Source organism: Stegastes partitus, unplaced genomic scaffold (assembly GCF_000690725.1).
Source record: "Stegastes partitus isolate 25-593 unplaced genomic scaffold, Stegastes_partitus-1.0.2 Scaffold1342, whole genome shotgun sequence".
Classification (NCBI taxonomy): Eukaryota; Metazoa; Chordata; class Actinopteri; family Pomacentridae; genus Stegastes; species Stegastes partitus.
In genome coordinates, this window is record NW_007579073.1 from 13,644 (window position 1) to 33,602 (window position 19,959).

Sequence of the window (19,959 nt, forward strand, 5' to 3'; positions counted from 1 at the left end):
TCCTTGTGTCAGAAGCCGCCTCAGAGCGCGTGCCTCCATCGGGCCCCCGGTACACTAACATCTTAGTGGGAATCATGTCTGGAAATTTCAGGCAAAAGTTTCCAGCTGCAAGTCCAGAACCTGCTTCACTGCCACACCTTCACTGTTCCAGATGTTGAGCAGCAAAAAGATCCTCCTCAGAAAAAAGAAAGAAGTCCACAAACACGCTCAGGTGGTTTAATGGTGCTCGCGCCCAACCGGCCGGCGTCAGAAACAGCTCCTGTATGAAGAAGCATTTTGATGTGATTCACCTCGCAACTTCACCGTATCCTCACGGCGATCAGGCGCGTTGGCCAAGCTTAAAGCAAACCCTTTCCCCATCAGGATATTAGAGTGTAAGCTCCTTTAGGATTCATCCAGGGAAAGGAAGAGGCCACGCAGCAAGTCTGTCCATCAGCTGGCCTCACAATGCAGCCCACATCTCATCCCTGTGACACCACAACTGCTGTTGACAAACCAAATTTCATTCTCTAATCTTGGACAAGCACAGCGTGTCTCGCTGCCTCACATTCACGACAGAACACGAGTCATGTGAACAGCCAGTAAAGCTGTGCATGGAGGGATGAGGAGCTATGGCGCTCATTGTGTTGTTCTATGGATTTAGTCCTTCTGCAATAATCCTGAAATTAATCACAGCTGATGTCATAACTGCTATTGTTGCTGAAGAGGAGCATCACGCTCACTTCCAGCTCTGTGCTGTTGTTGTTGTGGAAGTTCACCAGAGCAGCTTCGCATCACGTCAGACCTTTTATCGTGTTTGGTCGCTTCATGTAGCCCCCTTAGTTCGGTCCCCCCCTCACTGGAAGCCCACTTTCTTCTGATTGGCCGACTTACGGAAGCCTACAAGAAGCATCATATGTGAGCATCACATCAGAGGGGACACTACGTCCAATCACAGCAGCAAACAGCGATCCCAGCAGGGCGTCTGGGTTCGGTAGATACGCTCATTAGCAGCTCACTGTGATGCAGAAGGTTGGAGTTCAAGTCGAAAGCTGTAAATAAAACACTTTGTTTGTTTGGAGACTGAAGCGTCGGCTGATGTGGAGTCACGAGAAGACTTGAGGCATCACAAAAGACTGGAAACCACCGACCAGGGTTTATCTTTAAGCAAAAATCCACCAAGAGTCAACACATATGGAGCATAAATGTTCCAGTAATAAAACATTATGGACTAGAAGTTAATCAGCTGCTTGTAAACTCAACACTGAGCAACTAAACTGAAAAACCAGAAGCTACATGAGCTGGTTCTCAGTTTTCCTCCACACATGATGCAGTTTTCTGATCAAACACAGTTAGTTCCAGTAAAATGACTAAAACATGAAGATGACAGAACTGTAAAGTACAACCATTCCTAGTTTATCTTTTTCCACAACCTCTGACACCTGCTGAACGTTATCAGCTGCTGCTTTCCAGCGTCTGCATTAGAGGACACGTTAATACTAAAAGCCTCTTTCTGTGTTTTTACACTTCAACATGTGGCTGCCACCAAGACACGAACATCTTATCTGGAAGAGCAGCGGATTATTCTCCCTGTCAGAGATAAATGTGATGTTTATATTTCACACTTGCGTGAAGCCTCTAAATCCAGACTCTGCAGTAAAAACAGCGTCTATTCGCCGCCTGCAGGTTGTTTTTCTGCTAAAACCTGCAAACCTGTCGAGCATAAATGTGCACATGAGGGAATATTAGTGCAAACTGTGATTGTGTCCGAATGTTCAGACAGCAGGACGGGCAGATTGGCGGTTTGGCAGATTGGACAGCTGCGAGCGAACCCCGCTGAGCCGCCTCATCACCTGGTCGACGGCCGTTTAACCAAACTAATCCGTCCAGCACCGATTGTTCACTGACCCTACTGGGAGAGATTAGGACTGTTGTTCCTCTCACTGGAAGGAAAAAACAAAAACAGGAAACGTTGGTCCATTTTTTTCTGATCAGTGTTCATTTTGAATATTATTTTTAATCTGTGAATCTCTCTCAGCAGACAGTTTGAGGAGAAGCACAGGTGCTACTATTGAAGCCTCCAGTGAGACAGTGAGTCAGCGTGAGCAGCATCCTGAAGCTGAAGCAGGAAAACGATTGGACTTTATGAATAATTGTTGTTTTTTCAGTCACATGTAGGTTTTATGAACAAGGCCTTTGAGAACACATGAACACTGACGAGCAGGTCCGACGTCATCCAGACGAGCTGTATGGATCGTGTGTGTTTGAGCTCCTCTCTGAACACCCGGCGTGTGACGGACGTGCTGGTTGGTTCTGGTTGGTTCTGGTTGGTGTGGAACACAGTCAGAAGTCAGACAACAGAGAGAACACCACCTACACAACCGGCAGCAACACAATCACTGCTGCTCACGCTGAGCCACGAACTCCGAGGAACGAAGCCAGAACAGCCACCAGAACCAACCGGTCCTCTGCAAACTGAACCCAAAAAGGCTCCGATGCTCTGAAATATGAGTCACGACAAGAGAACGTTGTGATATCTTACAAACTAGATTAGATTAGATGAGTTTATCTATTAGACTGGATATAGAAATAAGACTAATCTGCAACTATCAGATAATCTAGGACAGATTTTTGTCACTTGTCTCTTAAATTTGAATATTTTTTTTTGCTTTTCTCTTCTTCACATCATTCTAAATGTAATATCTTTCATCACCATGGATGAAATTTAGATAGGTAGTTTCTTTCTTTTTTGGATTTCAGTAGTAATCTGCAGGTTATTTGTTAATGAAGGAAACTGTTGGATTTTCATCTAACAGATGAGTCTTTAGCGTTAGATTTCTGCAGGCTGATGCTTTGTTTCATGCACTGGTCACTTCTGAGACTTCAGGATATTTTTCTTTCAAACTAATGAAGAGAAAACATCCCAGACACACATTTAGCGGTTTATTTATTTCACTACACTTTGTGCTCAGCGTCTGTAACTTTCAATTACAATAGAGGCAGTTTTCTCAAAATGAGTTTTCTTTCACATTCTGAGCCAGAAATCTGTATTTCATTAACACGGACAGACTCCAAACGCTCCGGTTTTATTCTGAAGGCTGCTATAGAGAGGTTTGTTCATTCACCATTCACAGCCTGAATAATGGAGCGTTTTATTCATGAATACATGGAAAAAATGGATTTTTCTCTGGGTGTTGACAGTATTTTCTGATTTATGAAGTGATAAAAAAGAGATCTGAAAAATCCCCTCTGTGAAAACCTGACGCTCTAACATGTCAGCAAGATGAAAGAAAAATTATATCTGACATTCAGATTTCTGTTCTGGAAATGAAGTTCACATGAGGACTGTTTTTTTTTTAGATTTATAAAACCTTATTTGGATATTTAAGCATACAAGTTCAGAAAAATTTTATTTCAAATGATTATTCAAAGCAATAAATTAAAGACGTCTCATGGTGATATCTACGTTTTAAAACATGTTCTAACCTGTTTGGTCTCCATTTAATCTGAAAACACGTCATCGCTGTCTTTGTTCGTTTACTTAAGTCAGTGCAATGTCAATTACATTAAGCTAAAATATAATAATGAACTCTGTCTGCATCAATTAATTTAATATTTAATTTATACTTTAGTTCTACAAATAAATATTAGACTGTCTTGGCTCGTCAGAATTACCAGAGAGGCGAGTAAAACATCTATTTTATCCGTATGCATTTACACAAACATGTATTTGTGTTCAAAAGTCAGCACTAAAGTAGAAAACAGCCAAATCATTTTAAAAAGTTGACCCTGAAATGCACACGTTTCCAAACTACGCATGTAAAACAGCCACAAAAAAGACAGAAATTCCACCGTATAAAGACTCCAAGCAGAGTAGAAAGACTACGGATAGGTGACCAACAAACATGGACTCCTCACAAACCAGTAACTGTCCACACGATGCAGCTGACAGAACACCAGCAGCACTGGGAGGGAAACTATCATCAGAGCTATACTCCCACATGTCCACTAGATGGCAACAGCAGCCAGCAGCCAGCTCTACCTTCTTCTAGTTTTGTTGTTTTCAAACCACAAGTCACAGCAGATGAGCCCAGAGGAAAATCCACGGGCGCATTACGCAACCGCAGCCATCAGGCCGTCACAGCCGCTCTGAAGCAGCTCGCTGCTGCTGAGCGAAGGCTCCGTGGCAGCTTTGTTCCTCAGCTGACAGGAGGAGAAAAAGTAGCTCGAAAAACCTGAAATGCAGCAACAACAGAAAAAAAAAAAAAGAGAAAAGAATGATCCCTCTTAATCCTGTAATTCCTCACAGACCTCTCCGAGTGATGAGCTTCACACATTTAGCAGATTGACTTCTATTCTGGCGCTGCAGCCTCCAACAAAGCCTATTACCTGTTTTGATCCATTCGCGTACTTTTCAATCACGCCGTGATTTCATTCGAGTGTTATTGCAGGTGTGCTGGAGAGGCCTGCTGGAGAGGTGAAGGTCGAGTGAATGACAACCGCAGCGAGCACAAAACACATGGGATGGACAGAAAACCACACCGACGACACACCCGGCTCAGCCATACTCCGTCTGATACTGTTGTCAAGCAAAACCAGCATGAGTTCAACCAGTAACTCTGAGAAAGGCTTTGGAGTCATCATGCTAATCAGCTGTCATGCTGTGCTGTGGCAGAGGTTTTAATTTGATGCACTCTGTCCTCAATGGGAATCATTCGGATTGTTCATGCGTGTCATGCAACATGCCAACACAAAGTTCATGTCGTGACAGAAGTATCAGACTCGTATGGCCAACAGCGCCGCCGTGTCCACGACCGCTAAACACCAACAAGTTCCCGTTTCGCAGCTTCAGTGATGTGCTGAGATTATGTGGTGCGTTCAGCGACAGCCGTCAGACCAGTTCGGTCCACTGGGTGGCACCACAGGATGCTGCTGGGTCCGCTGTCTGAGCCGAGCTGTGTGTTTTCTTACCGAGCCAGCTCCTGTTCAGATACACCGACACAAACACCGGAGGGACCGTGAAGAAGTCCACCACCGAGTTCACCTCCAGCCAGAACCACAGCTTGTCATTGGCAGCAATAAACTGTGGAAGTGAATCGTACAGAAGTCAGACTCAGCACTTTGCGATAAGAGAGGCTCTGCTTTGTTCTTAAACCAGCCGACGTCACTCACACGGAGGCCGAAGTACAGCAAGAAGAAGACGTTGAAGGCCATGTCGATCTGCAGCGTGAAGTCTTTGTAGAAGTTCTGACACGACTCGATCGGACTGTCAGAGACAAAAAACAAAGTGTGTTTATGTCCAAAGGCAGAGTGAGAAAAAACGTTATAACAACATGTCAAGAACAGTAAAACATAAAAGATGCATTCTTCTTTTCCTGAAATTGCATTTTTAAGATTTCCAACAGAAGGGGAACATAAGTGTTCAAAAAAAGTGCAATAGTTGGTATTTTCCAACGGTTTTCTGTTGAGAAAGGGCATGCATTAATCATCAGACAAGCAATACCTCGTCGATATACCTGATTAACCCTTAAATAACTGCACAGCAGTCTGTCTGAGGAATATGTTGTATTCCAGGTGCAATAGTTCACATTGAAGCGTGGCGCTGCATTACTTTCCCATCTCACGGACACAAATATTAGTTGAAGCGTGATGGGAATGCAGAGCCAAGGCAGTCGTTTAAGGGTTAAAAGCATGCAGGGTTCATGTCTCCTCTTATGAAATCAGGCAGCCATAGCAAATGCTAGCAATGTAGTGAAGTCTCACCCTCAAAACGCTCGTATCTGGCACTAAGAATTCAAATAAAGAGAAATAATTAACCATGTCAACGTGAATGTAAGAGGTTAGTCTGACTGTGTACCAACATCCACCACCTGGAAGTCAAACAAACAAAGAAAGGCTCAATTCATTATTCACACCGAGAATGAAAACACAGGCTTCATGTACATCCAGAGTAGAACAAGTTAATGAACTTACTGTGATGTAGATTAATAAACCATTAGAATGAACAGCTGAATGAAATTAATTAATTACCGTAGTGATGTTAGTTGTGTTAGAATGAAAGTCAGCGCTGTGGTGATGAAACCATGACCCTCTGATTAGCTCAGAAAATCCATGAGCAGCAACTTTCTCTTTATCATTAATTTCCTCTTTTTATACACAAATCTTTGAGTTTGAGGCTGTGATGAGTTTTATTGCAGGAAGATTCTTGATCAAGCATTCAGTCATAATAAACAATCATACAATCAGCAGTGGTTTCTATATTTCATATTGATATAGGATTGTAGATTTTTACTTTTCTATAATCTTATATTTTTGAATTGTTTGATCCTTTTGCCTCCTCAGGCCTCGAAAATTATCTATCGAGAAGGAAAAACTACTCTGGAGCTCCGTCTTCTCAATTTGTGAACTCGCGCAACTGGTGCCAGAAAAAATATGTTTTTGTCAGTTTAACAGATCACAAGATGAGCAGAAGCCCTGAAGCACAGGTATGAACAACGGTAGTGCCGAGCGGGTTCTAGTTTGCTTTCGAGTGTCGGTTCGTGGACCTGCAGCTCCACTACTGCACATCCCTCAACAGCTGCAGCCGCCCCGGTGCCGGTTAATACCGGCCGGATTAAAGCAAATTGCTTTTGTTATGTAAAATAATAAATAAATAAATGAATAAAAAGAAAAAAAGCAGACCCCCTCTGATGAAGCGCTGTCCTCACGGAGTTCATAAAGTGACATTTAAGTACCTGGGGGATTATTCTGAACCGACCCGACAGGCCGCCGTGACACTCGGCTGATCTTCTGGCTGATGATCAAGAGGTCGGCGGTGGGATGAAGAACACTCATCATCCTCATCGAACTCACAACTCATTCTGATGTTCATAAAGGTCTTGTTGTTAGAAGTCAGAACCTGTATGAGTCCAGCTGGGTGAAGGTAAGATCTCCCTGCAGATGCACCGTAATGCTGCTGGACTTGTTTTCTGCTGTATTTTTGTGGATAAACTGTAAAACCGTTCTATGATTTAATTTTTAGTGATTGGAGTTCTGTATTTTGTGTCTTGTTATGTTGGCAAGATCTGAACTCATGTCTAGATGTGAGTTTGAGGCAGCAGAAACACATGTGGACTGAAAGTAAATCAAAAATCTTCAAAAATGCAGAGAAAGCATTAAAGTGAATGAAGCTTTGAGCATCCTCAAAGCAAAACAACACACATTCTGTTACTAGAATAACAACAAACTGCAGTAAATCACTGAACTTCTGTAAATGATGTGATTATATAAATGGAACGAGTCCATGTTCTGATTAAAATCTGTCTTCCTGGGTTTTGGGCTGAGTTCTGCTTTATTCTGCTGCTGTATGTTCTACATGTGTGTTTCCCCCAAAACCGACCCTGTAGATGCAGGAATAAATCCGAACCAATCTTCTCTCTGGCACCTCTAAGAATAGTCCCACCATGCTGGATGGTTCTGCCCTTATTCACTGTAATGACACGTCAGCCCGGCAAATCCCTGTCATTGCAGGGTGACAGACCGTATAACGGAGGAAGGCCTGCAGTGCTAAATAATTGAGTTCCAGTAGGCCTGGTTTGGAAGAGGAATAAGCCTGTTATGGATCACAAACCCTCGCTGGCCACAGCAGCGCCGGTCCCTCTCTGGCTCAGATCAAACAGGACGGAGCAGCTCACATGGAGAAGGTCCTCAAGCTGCACGTGAGTTTATTTTTCTTTCTGACCTTGAATGAAATCCGCTGAAAGGTCACAAAGATCACCTGAACTGGGTGGAAAACACGCTAACAGGAATATAACAGACATACCTTATATTTGTTCTGATAGAAACCCTGAGATCATCTTAAAAAAAAAAAGCAAAAGTCTAGTTTCTTTAGTTTTTGTTTTTGGTGATGTTCATGATCTGAATTGGTCAGAATCTAAACCCAGTTTATGTTTCCTGTCACGTGTATGTTGTAAAGCTGAATAATTTACTTAACAGGCACAGAAGTCATTTAGCATCACAGAGGACTTAGTCATGAAGACACTCCAGTGGTTGAACTCCCACAATGCTCTCTGCTCGCCAACATGGAACGTCCCCTTTCAAATGACCCAATATTACTCAATAACTCATTACTCAACGCTAGCATCGGTTCTGAGGGTTCTATGGTACCGTAGACCTTATACCGTCCTTCAGTGGGGACTCATATCTAGATTTATGGATGAAGAGGAAAATAAGAAGAGAGCTCGGAGCCTTAGTGTGATCCAGGCCTGAGAGGCACAGGGAGGTCCTGCCTGTCCTCCTACAACACATCTACATGTGATCAAGATCCTACAGAAGAAGATGTGCAGAGTGGTCTGGTATGGGTTTTATAGACTGATTTGGGGAGGTCAGGAGAAGTTTAGAGGATTAAAGTCCAGAATCATCTTCAGAGGCTTAACTACAGAGGGAGCAGAGTCATTTTACTGTCTGTGATAATACGCTGGAAGTTGAAGACACTGCTTTACCTCGAAGTGACAACGCCGCCACTGTGAGGATATGAAAACACTGAGAAAGGACTCGCTACTGGTGATGAATCCACAAAGACTTATCACCTGAAATGTGCAGCTCCCCTCAGCTTTACGGAGCTTTACTGCTTTGCTGGCTGTCATCACCGTCACACACACACACAGTTCACAACCAGTAGAGTGAACATGGAGGAGCATTTAGCCGCCACGTCAACAAACACCAACACAAACCAAGTCAGAATGAACAGGGATGCACGATATCGGATTGTTGCCAACATGTTGATATTTTCCAACCTATTTTGGTTGATTGCTGACACTGATACTGATATATATACATGTTTTTCTCCCCCACGTAATTAGAAATAGCATCAAGTTTCAATATAGTATTATTGGGGATGCACAATATATCTGCTTTCTTTCTACTTTCTTTCTTAACTGATGTGTGCTCCTGTGTTTGTCGGTGTAGGGTACTGAGGTACACAACCAAAGGGACCAATAAAGTTTTATCTAAATCTAAATCTATCTATATATCGGTGACCACATCGGTATCAGCCGATGTTAGTGTTTTTTCGATATATCGGTATCGGTCCGATGTGAAAAGCCAATGATTGGCTAACATCAGCTATTGCTGCAGATGTTTTATACTGAAATGACTTTCACGTTAAATATTTTAAAATATGTTTAAATATGTGTTATGTGATAAAGAAGACTATGTGGTCTAATTTCTTTTAAATAGTTTCTCACAGTGCTTAATGACACTCATTTTTCGGTGTGAACAAAAATTAAATATCGACATCAGTGATATCGGTTATCAGCGATATCAGAAATCTTAGTATAGGTATCGGCCAGAAACACTAATATCGTGCATCACTAATTATTATATCTACTTTTATTGTGGTGACCCACTGGCAGGTGCACTCTGCAAAATAAGACACCTGCTCCAACATACATGTAAAACCTGTCATAGGTGTTTAATTTTCAAACAAATCAGTTTTTGATTGTCACTATTCAATATTTAATTTTAAGCCCATACAATGATGATCCCAGTGTCGTCGTGCATCATCACTATTCTGCCCGAAAGTTGTCCATTTGGGCGACCAAGTTTAAAGACTGTTTAACCAACAAACAGCCTCTTACAGCAGGTTAAAGACAAATATGAGGCAGCCAGCTATCTGGTAAGTGTCTGAGTGTCCAAAGAACTGTGAAATAAAAGTTAATGATAAGAAATATCTGCTTAAAAAGACCACACACAACATCACAACACAGCTGTTCAGTGTTTCAGCACTTATGAAACAGCAGTCCGTGTCATCCTGACTCACAGGTGACAAAGTAAGACACAGCTAAAGACTTAAAGTAAAACTCCATCGCAGACCTAACCGGCTTCTTCATCTGCTCTCGGTTGGAGCTCCTCTTTGAGTCTAAGTGGGTCTGCTGTGTCGATGCCTCTCTCTTCCGGTCAGGTCAGCCTGTCCGTCATATAACAGCCTCGGCAGCCCCACAGGACTAATTACAGGAAGGGCTGTATCTGTTACAGTCTGCTGCCACTTAGGAGCGAGCAAGAGCGCAGCTAACCGGCTGCTCTTTGGCTCTAAGTACCGGGCCTGTTGGGCTGACAGGTGGTGAAAAAACACTGTGTGAATAATAGAAAGACCCAGATAAGGCTGGAGACGACAAAAAGCCTCGTGGCATGAATATGAATACAGCGTACATGCTTCTACAGGTGCTGCAGCGTTGTTCCTGTTGTGTGTTGAACAACAGCCCTCCTTACGTGTGAAGAGGTTAAAGCGAGAGGGCGGAGGTCGTCCTCCATCAGATGAAAAGCTACCGGGCGACGCTACAGGCGACTTCTGAGAACACAAAGCCACAGATGGCATCGGTGCGGCTGTAACTCTACCTGAGCTTGTCCAGATAATGAAATGAGATCATGCTCGCAAACCACATCAGAGCAGGCCTCGCCCTCGGCTGGACGCGGTCCTATGAAATAACAAATAACCTGAACGCCTGCCTCCAGGACCGTGGGCCTGATTACTCAGGTTTACAGCCCATTCTCTCTCCTCTGCCTTAACGCTGTTCCCGGCGGGGACTCCCTCTGGGCGTCATAAAGGCTTTCATCCTGCTGTATTTTGCTCTACTTCTTAATGGCGCTTCCTGTCCAAACAGCACCAGAGCTGCTGTCGCACATGCAGCTGAAAGGCTCTTCCGTTTCCTCCGTCCTGATGATCGGTGGCGATTGTTTTGAACTCTGGACTTTCCTGCCTCTTTTAAAGAGCGATCCTTTCATTAGCGAGATGAAGCAAATTTCATCTGAAGGCACAGAAGCTGCTGGGAAACCCAGACCAGCTTACCTGGAAGGGGGTCGGATCAAGAACAGCAAACACGCATCCACATAAGGCCAGCACCACACACATTACACATGTGTGAGGATATATGTGTTGGTACTAAACCCTTTATGGCTTTCCCATAACTGGAACCATATCAGCAGCATTTTAGTGACTCCAGGACGATAAAACGTGAGTCGTACATTTTTAGTTTTATTTCATTGCCACAGAGCCAACATTTAACCCTCTGGTTCCCATCAGTTTTTTTTATTTTGTCACATCTTACTCGCTGTAGGATCGTTTTTCACTGCAGTTTAAACTCCTGCAGCTCCATGGAAGCAGCACAAGAAGTAGAGAGAACTCCAACATGTCTCCTGTGCTGCTGAACTGACTTAGAATGCTTTGAGTTGAATTTTATTTAGTATTTATTTTATTAGAAATGAAAAAATCAACCACAGGTGAAACCAATACCGAAAAAAAATGTACATTCTGTAGATTTTTTGTTTGTATTTTTAATACTTAGATCTATGATGGTTCTGCTTGGACACAGCCTGCAGTTCAGCAGAAACATCCCAGAATCGTCGTCACATGACTGCTGCTAACAGCGGTGTCATTAATGCGTCACTGTGGCACTAATAAGAGGACGTCTTTGGTTTTTTCAGCATCTCGTTGGTGCAAAAGGTTTAATTTTGGCAAAATTTTAGGCTTCGATTTGGTTAAATTCTCCATATTGTACACCTTCAGGTCAGATGTTGAGAATCTAATAACCTTCTGGCTCTGAGAAATGGTTCAAATGGTTTAAATGGTTTAAATGGTTTAAAAAGCTGCTCTGGTGCCAAACGGCTCAGATGGCAGGAAAAGCTGAATGGACTTAGAGGGAAGACATCTTGATTGTTCTGTTAACTTTCTCAGCTTCATCCATCTTCAGACCTGCTCTGGTTGGTCTTCTAGCTACATCTGAAGAGTAGATCTGATCTCATGAAGTGTGACGATCGAATACTTACTCAGACGAATCTATGAAGTAAATGACGAGGGCTCCGATGCTGAGCGCGAACACGAGCACCACCTGGAAAAAAGAAGAAAAAAACAAACATCATGTGGAGCACTAAATCATCCAGAACAAACTTTAACACACAGAAACGGTTCAGAACCAGACAGTAGATGTTTAATCTTTGGATGCTTTGGGGAATTGGAAAAGCAGGACACCAGACTGTCGACCTATTTTTCAGGCAACACAAATTTATTCTTACACTTAAAATGCTTTGAGCAGGAGCTTAAGAGAATATATTAAACGAACTTCTCTCCGTTTGGCGAGGCTACTTTTGATTACAGAAATATTCTTCATGGTGCAAAATTAAGTAACGTTTCACACAACAGATCAAATAAAATAACCTGCATTTAAAAGTCTGAGAAGCATCTCTGACATTCAGTTTTTATCAGATAAAAAATTCTCTTGTAGCTTCTGAATCTGACTTTTTTTCTCTCCAAACTGAATATCTTCAGACTAAGAGTCAAACAAGACATTTAGGGATTTAACATCCAGAAAACATTTTTCTCACACTTTACAGACGAACTGATTAAACGAACACCCGACAAACAGATCAGCAGCGACAATAACTCTATAATCTGTTAGACAATCAGCACAACGTGAACAAAGGAGCAAACGCAGCAAACTAACGAGTGTTTTTCAAGGTTTGTGGCAAGCAGCTATTAACGAGCATCGGCGGACCTTGATACATCTCGTCAAGCCCGTTGTAATTGTGTTATATAAACCAAAAGAAAGAGTCGCAGGTTTGAACGGCAGTGTCACGAACACACTCATCGGCTGCTGTATATCTGACAGTGTAAATAAACACACAGGAGCTCGGCGCATCATGCAAACCGGCGGCGGAGGAAGAGTGGGCGAGGTGACAGAACGTGGCTTCAGCTTCCACAGACACAAACAAGGGAAGGATGCAGCTGAGCCCGGAGCCTCGGTGGTCGCAGTCGAGCAGCATAATGAAATAAAAAAACACCAGGGCATTGCTTTAACTCTGTCGCTCTGCAGAGGAGGGAGATGCTGCTGGATAGACGGACGCCTGGGTGCAGACTGGGCAGACTGGGAGGCATCAGGTTAAGAAAAAACCATGAGAAGTTCAGGAGGAGCAGAGCAGGAGCAGCTTAGGGAGAGCTCAGGTGAAACTTAATCAATGTCAGATTAAGACTAAACTGTAAATACAAACAATTAAACCTGGAATCAGCCGAGACGTTCAAAGGAGAAGCTGCTTTGTCTCATCTGCACATAGAAAAGCCACAATAAAGGGGCTGCTGTCAGGATGACTACCAGGAGGAGAAGGTGGATGATCATTAGACATGGAGGACAGAGTCTGTTACCTATCATACCTTTTATTTTTTAACCCAGCAGCATCAGAAGCAACCAGAAGCCCGTTCATGAGTTTTCCACATTTGGCCGTGCACACTTACAGAACCAGTTTTCTGCTCTTTGGGTTAGAAAACACCCACGTTCTGGATCCATTAATGCTGATTGTACAGCAGCATCGATTGATATTTCTAAGTCAAAAAGCACCGCAGCTCGTTAACGCTGCTGTGAAACCAGTGTCCTAATTTCCCCTTTTAAAGCCACTGCTAATGTAGACGAGGGCTCGACCCGCAGAGGCTCAGATAAGAACCGAGAGGCTTCTGCCAGACAGCAGAACAAATGTTTTACATCCCGAAATACACTAGCGGGTTATCTGCGGCCCTACCTGGCTTTCATCTATTTAGAAATGACACAATGGCCATCCTGAACAAGAAACCAACGGGCATGCATAATGAATGAGGCCAGCCTAATTCATTTCCATGATGTGAAATTGTATTGTCGACCTGCAGCCACTGATGGCTCCGTAATGACAAAAAGCACCCGCATGCATTTTTAATCGACCCTCCCTCTTTGAAAGCCAGGAAATCTCTTTATGCCTCTGACCGTCCCGGTTTAGAAACCGGAAACAATGTTGGTGGCAAAGCTAGAAAAGCCGATGCCACCGGCGGAGCGGCATCCAGCAAACGGGCCGTAACGAGGAGTCATGGCTGGGCCTGTCAATGAGGTGACAGCAGACGGTGCCAGCCAGCGGTCATCATTCATCTCAGTCAGCGGATGATGATGGATCACATCTGTATCTTCAGCCACACGCTGCCATTTGCTGACGACAGGCTCCGCCCACAAGGGGGCACAGTGAGCTCAGACTCACAAAGAGGAGCCGCATGACGACGGCGGCGGCTGCCAAGAACATACTCAGTCCAATTTGCATTTATTTTTGCCAACACGCTCGTCCCTTAATGTCAAGTCCAAGATAAGAGAGAAGTCAGTCTGCAACAAAAGGAAACGTCAAACATGTGAAATGAAGAAAAACTCAGTGGATGTTTAAAAAAGAAGAAATCTGTTTCGAGTCAACGCACAAGACCTTTGAAACAAGTCGAGTCTCTGATTGTTTGTAACAGGTCCAAGTCGAGTCTCACGTCGTCTCGGGTTATCTGAGGCTATTTCATGTCAATCTCAGGTCTGTCAGAGCAGCTCTCAAGACATTTAAGACAAGCCCAAGTGATTTCAGGTCAGTCAGCACGAGTCCAAGTCAAGTCTCAAGTTATTTCAAACAAGTTGGAGTTAATTAAGTCTGTTAGCGAAAGTTTCAAATCGCATCATCTGGCGTTGGTCCAGCGTAAGTCTGGAACCACCTGGAGTCATCGGAGACGAGAAACAAAACGTGTTTCTGTCAAAACAGTTTCTCACAAGTTCTTCTAATCTGCATCATTAAAACATCTCTGAGTTGTACAGCTGGGAGGCGACGCTGTCTCTGCTGAGGTCAGAACTTTAACATTAATTTAGTTTCAAGTCCTTCTGAAGCAATCAGTTAACATCTTATCTTTATTTATTATCTTTAATCAGCTGCAACCAGAGGAGCTCTCTGTGTGTTTAAAATGTGAGCAAGAGGGAGTTTTTATTTTCCTACTCCAGTCTAATTTTAGCTTATTTATTTTATTTCTTGTTGTTTTTTCACGAGGCTCTGCCTGTTTGAGAATTTCCTCCTGGATCAATAAAGTTTTATCTCGTCTTATCTTTAAAGGGACGAGTCTTTTTCTTTCAGACCTCAACACAGTCTTCAAGGTTTCGAGGAAGTTTGGTGTCAGGTCTTTATTTTTGACAAGAGTCTGACATAAAGGTGGGGTCTGTGACTCTGTAGGTTTTCTAGCTCGATATCAAATACTTACAGCTAGCATGAGCCACATTTAGCGTCCCTCTCACTCCCATGCATGAGGTCCTGTCGTGTGGATCGATCCAGACGCAGGACTGTGTGTGAACTCCACATTCACTGGATTTCACTAAAACTGTGTTGAATTAAAACCGCCGACTCCACCTTTAAGTCTAAAGTCTCTTAATGACAGACTCCTGGAGAATAAGGTTGGCTGGATAGGAACAGAACTCCAGCTGTGACGTGCTGAAAAGTGTTAACAAAGGCCGTCTGAACAACTCCAGAAACTCCGTTTTAATCACGTATGTTAAGAAAGAACAGTTGGGATTGTTCACGTCAGACTATAATACCGGCAGCGGCTCCGTCTGTGATGTGCAGCCTGCAGAGTGCAGCAGCAGGTCTCCAGCGTTCTGAAGTCGACCTGCAAACATCAAAGAACCCACTCATGCTCCTCCACTCCTCCTGGAGTGACTCACCATCACCGAGCATGAATAACCTGCTAAACACACAGGAGCTGCACCTCGGCAGAAGAAATCACGCGTACTGTAGGGAGAGAGCTGACATTTCAAACAGGAGTTATGGGGGGAGGGTTTTTTTTTTATGTCTTTTGAAAATAACACAATTGAAAGATGCTGATCCAAGGATGCGTTTAGAAAATGTGACGATAAAGATGTTGGAGGCATCAATAGACTCTGACAGTGTAGAATTTGTAAAAGAAGATATAAAAGTAAAGGCAGTCAGTGGTAGAGAGTGAATAAATGTAACAGTGAGCTACGAGCGTTAACGCCAGGAACCCTTTACCCACCAGGGGTTTTCACAGATATGTTGTTTTTTAATTCAATAGCCAAAATGACTGTAAAGACAACAAGAACAATTACATTACATCATCCTTCAGACAGTCCTCAAACTGCTCTTTAGGTAAAATTGAAGCTTAAAATATTTCATTAAAGTCGTTTTATTGTAAAGGTGACGTTTTAAAAAATTCTGCAAAAATAAATAGTTTGTAGGAACCAAATTCAATTAAACATAAAAAGTTCTGTGCTGTTCAGTCCGACCAGAACGACCAACAGCCATGTGGTGAAAATGTATGGATTGTTTCGGCTGAACTGCAGGACGGTAGACGTGAGATGAGTCTGGAAAACAATAATTTATGGCATTATATGGCATTCTTATTCTCTTCTTTCTGTAGTTATTTTATTTTATTTTTTAAATTTTCCTATTTCTATTATTCCTGCAAATTCCCAGGGCGACACCAACACCCGAAACCAAACTCCTTGTATGTTGTGTACGTACTTGGCCATTAAAGCTGGTTCTGATTCTGATATAACTCGGTTACACTCTATAGAAGACATTTCTGAGGTTTTTCTACTTCTAGTCATAGTTGTGCTGTTTCCAGAGAGGAGCAGAACTTTATAATGCAGTAAAAAAAAAAGAGCCCACAGTGAGTTAAAAATGCGACAGGCGACAACATAACTGTGTCTCTGTGGTGCAGCTGAATGACGGAGGGCTCAGTGACATTCAGGACAGATAGAAACATGTTCTACTAATTCTACAGCAGCAGTCTGCGTCGCTCTGGGAGATGCTTTAGTGTCTAAAACAGGATTCAGAAGAAGCAGAGGTCAGTTTGTTCCATATTCTTTTAAAGCCTGCGGTCACCGAGGGATCAGAGCTCTCATTGGTGGGATGCCAGAGACCTGTGTGTGCTGTCAAATGACCGTCTCTGTTTAGATAAACCGTGGAAGCGTTATGAGGTACAGACGCAGCGCTGTGTGTTCCCAGCGGTCAATGGAAAACTTCAAAAATAAAAAAAATAAAATAAAATCCACATGCTTTAAAAACACAGCACGTCCCCTATGGAAGCATCTGTCGAGCCTCCACCTGCAGACAAACCGACTGTTCCTGTTTACTGCATGAGTCTGAGACGCACAAGGTTCTGTAAAGTGATTTATACTTGAGTGACGTCAATGCAGAGTGTGTGGGCTGAGTGGGAGCTCATTATACACCGACAGCGAGGAAACAAACCCAGAAATTCGAAAACTTTTTTTGGCCTCTGCACCAATGTTCTGAGCAACTTTCATTCAAGCTGGTCCAGTTTCCTCAGCGAATCAAACACACCCAGCTCATGCAGCTCTCACTGAGACGTTCACGGCAGCAGGAGTCTCTGACCTTGTGTGGTTCTTACGGGTGAGCGTCCCACAGCGACTTCTCCGGCTTTCCAAAAACAAAATGAGCCGAGGACTTCCCTGGTGAAGTCCAGCCGGCCCATCTGTCCGACCCAAAGGCTGCTTTGGCTCATAAGCTGCCTCGAGCATAACACAGAAACACAGACGTGCACAACAGAGAAGGAAAGAAAACAACGTCTGAACTTCTGCTGTTTGAATCAACAGATTTTCTTTATGCAGGTATTAATTCTATCCGGCTGGTTTTTCGATTGGCTGCTGATAAACTTCACGACTGAATTTCTGGTGTTTAGTTTTGATGTTTGTGTGGTTCCAGTAAATTTAGAGCAGCTGTAAATATCTGTGTTACGACCTTTGGATAGTGAGACAGGCTGCAGTCACTGTCCTGACTAACTAGACTTTATTTACAGGATCCCCCCGTTGCCCCTGCTGCACACTTTATCCTCCACCCAGGGCGATAACAGCAAATTAGCATGTTTACAGCAGCAGCCATGAACGTGATTGACTGCAGCCTTGACAAACACGGACACTGAATGAACACGGGAGACATTTACAGAGTCGCTCCTGCCCTGTACGGCTGACAGCACATGCTACCCTCCGTCTGGGACGTGGGAGACAACTTTAGCTCGGCCGTCTCAGGGTAAAGCTGTTGCTGCGTTCATATCGACAGAGTGTTGGCTGCTAAAGACGGTCGACGATAACCGCTGACCTCCACGAGACCTTCTGATGATTTGAGGTTTTTTAAACATGAAGCGAGGTCATGTGGTTACGTCACAAATAATAATCCTGATTTTAATGTTGGTTTTCAATCAGTGTCAATCAGAATTAGTGTCTGCCAAGCAAACAATCATTAAATGGTCCTTTTGTCCGTCAACCTTGTGGCAAGAATTTTAACTCTCAAAACCCCCAAAGTGTGCCGATGGGACGGAGAGGCACGCTGCCGTTCTGTCGGAGAACTTATCCAACGCTTAAAACTGTAATATTTGATCAAAATCTCTTTACTCTACGTGTCTCAGTATAAAAAATGCCAAAAATAATTAGTTTGCTTCAACCAGATTCTGTAGAGAAATAAAACAACTGAACTGCAGGCCGTGCGCACTCAGAGCAGACAGCAGGAAAGTCTGGAAACGAATCAGAAATCTAAGTCGGAAAACATCCAGAGTTTGTCCATCGATTGACACGTTTGAGGAAAAAATGTTGGACATCTCGGCTTCAAGTTTAAAAAAAATTAGAAGTCAACCAAAAACAAAACACGGAGAATATTTTAGTTTAAAAAATAAAAAATATGAATTGGATACAGAAATCTCATTCATGTTGGGTTTTGAAAAGAAGTAAATGAAAAACAGGTGGTAAGTGTCTGTCTCCGCCTTTCACTTTATTATTCCACTTTATAATCCTATAAATAAATAAATAATAAACAACTAGGAATTGAGAAAGAAAACAAAATCATCTCTGGAAGAAGTAAAAGTCTTTTTCCTTTAACAGACCATCAGTCTATGGAGGTTCTAAAACGAAGTAATCAAAGAACTACAACTTTCAATTTTTCTTCTTCTTTTTTAAATAAAATCTGATTTATAGCATTTAAACTGTGTTATACTATACTTTCTGACTTCCCTCTACGTCCAGCCACGGCTGTGCTGGTTCCGTACAGGTCCAGGACTTTAAACGAGCCCACAGGGAGTGAAAACGTGACAGGAGGCAAAAATGCCCAGAAATGGCTTCGACTCAAAAAGCTCAACCAACAAAAATAATCAGAGTCAGAACTAAACGATGACATCCAGTCTGAGTGACGTGTCCGTCCATGTGTGATGTACTGGCACCAAATACCCAAGTTAGAAAAGCCTCCTCGGTCCCGGGTATAAACAGAACCACACTGCTCCAATCAGACATGCAAATACAGGCTCAGGCAGTGAAATGACGGACTGAGCCTTTAAGAGACAGCTGTGTCCCGCTCACTTCAGAGCCCGGTTCACTTTCCGTGGCTCTGTGCACCGTGTGCTCGTGGCGACAGGCGAACACACAACATGCATACTAATGGGCTGCTGGACGAGCTCCTGAAGCCCGGCACCCTCCTGAAGCGTGATCTTAATATGACCTCTGCAGCATGAGTTTCTTAAACAGTCCACAGTCCGCTGGAACCAGACGTCATGACTGAGCGCTGAAGAACCACAGCATCGGTGGAGAGCTGCTCTCCTGCATCTGGTGTCACTAAACATTCAGAGGCAGCATCAATAGTGAGCGACTAGCGCCACAGATTTATGTTTTGTGTTCATAATTACCATCATTACTGTTTACACACGGTTCATCCCTTTTTGTTTTTAAAGATTTCCACTAAAAATAACCCGTTGTTTCACCCACATCTAAACGCTGTGTGTTCCTGGCTTTGTTCAGACAAAAATGACATTAAAAAAAAAGCTTCATGTGAAAACATTAGTGGGGATTAAAGCTGCACTTATTAACCCTCTGAACCCTGAGTGGTTTCTGAGCATCTTTCTTGCTTCCGACACAGTTTGAGTCACCGTGGGCTCGTTTCTCACTGCGATGTAAAGTCTCACATCGCTATGGAAACAACACCACCACGGCGAGATGAAGATGGAAATCAGGAGTGTTGTCTGAGTGATTTAACGAAGCTTTACTGACAATAATAATAAAAAAAAGAAAAACCTGTAAAGTGTGTTTTTTTAAATAAAAAAAATGAAAAAAAAAATAGAATCAACATGTGACTTTTTTCCAGGAGCCCCCAAGTGTCAAAAATACCTGGAAAAAAAAGGTGATT

The 19,959-nt window shown here is 43.1% G+C and overlaps 1 protein-coding gene across 1 annotated transcript in view; it reads right to left on the reverse strand.

Moving 5' to 3' along the window:
* The window catches only part of LOC103369869 (calcium-activated potassium channel subunit alpha-1-like), a gene marked incomplete at its 3' end in the record, with an annotated part of 65,290 nt that overhangs the window by 10,349 nt on the left and 34,982 nt on the right, over positions 1 to 19,959 (reverse strand). The window contains exons 3-5 of the mRNA XM_008298710.1: positions 11,782 to 11,843; positions 5,152 to 5,245; positions 4,951 to 5,062 (exon numbers count right to left, since the gene is read on the reverse strand). Coding sequence (XP_008296932.1) covers positions 4,951 to 5,062; positions 5,152 to 5,245; positions 11,782 to 11,843 — 268 coding nt within the window. The remainder of the gene's footprint in view (positions 1 to 4,950; positions 5,063 to 5,151; positions 5,246 to 11,781; positions 11,844 to 19,959) is intronic.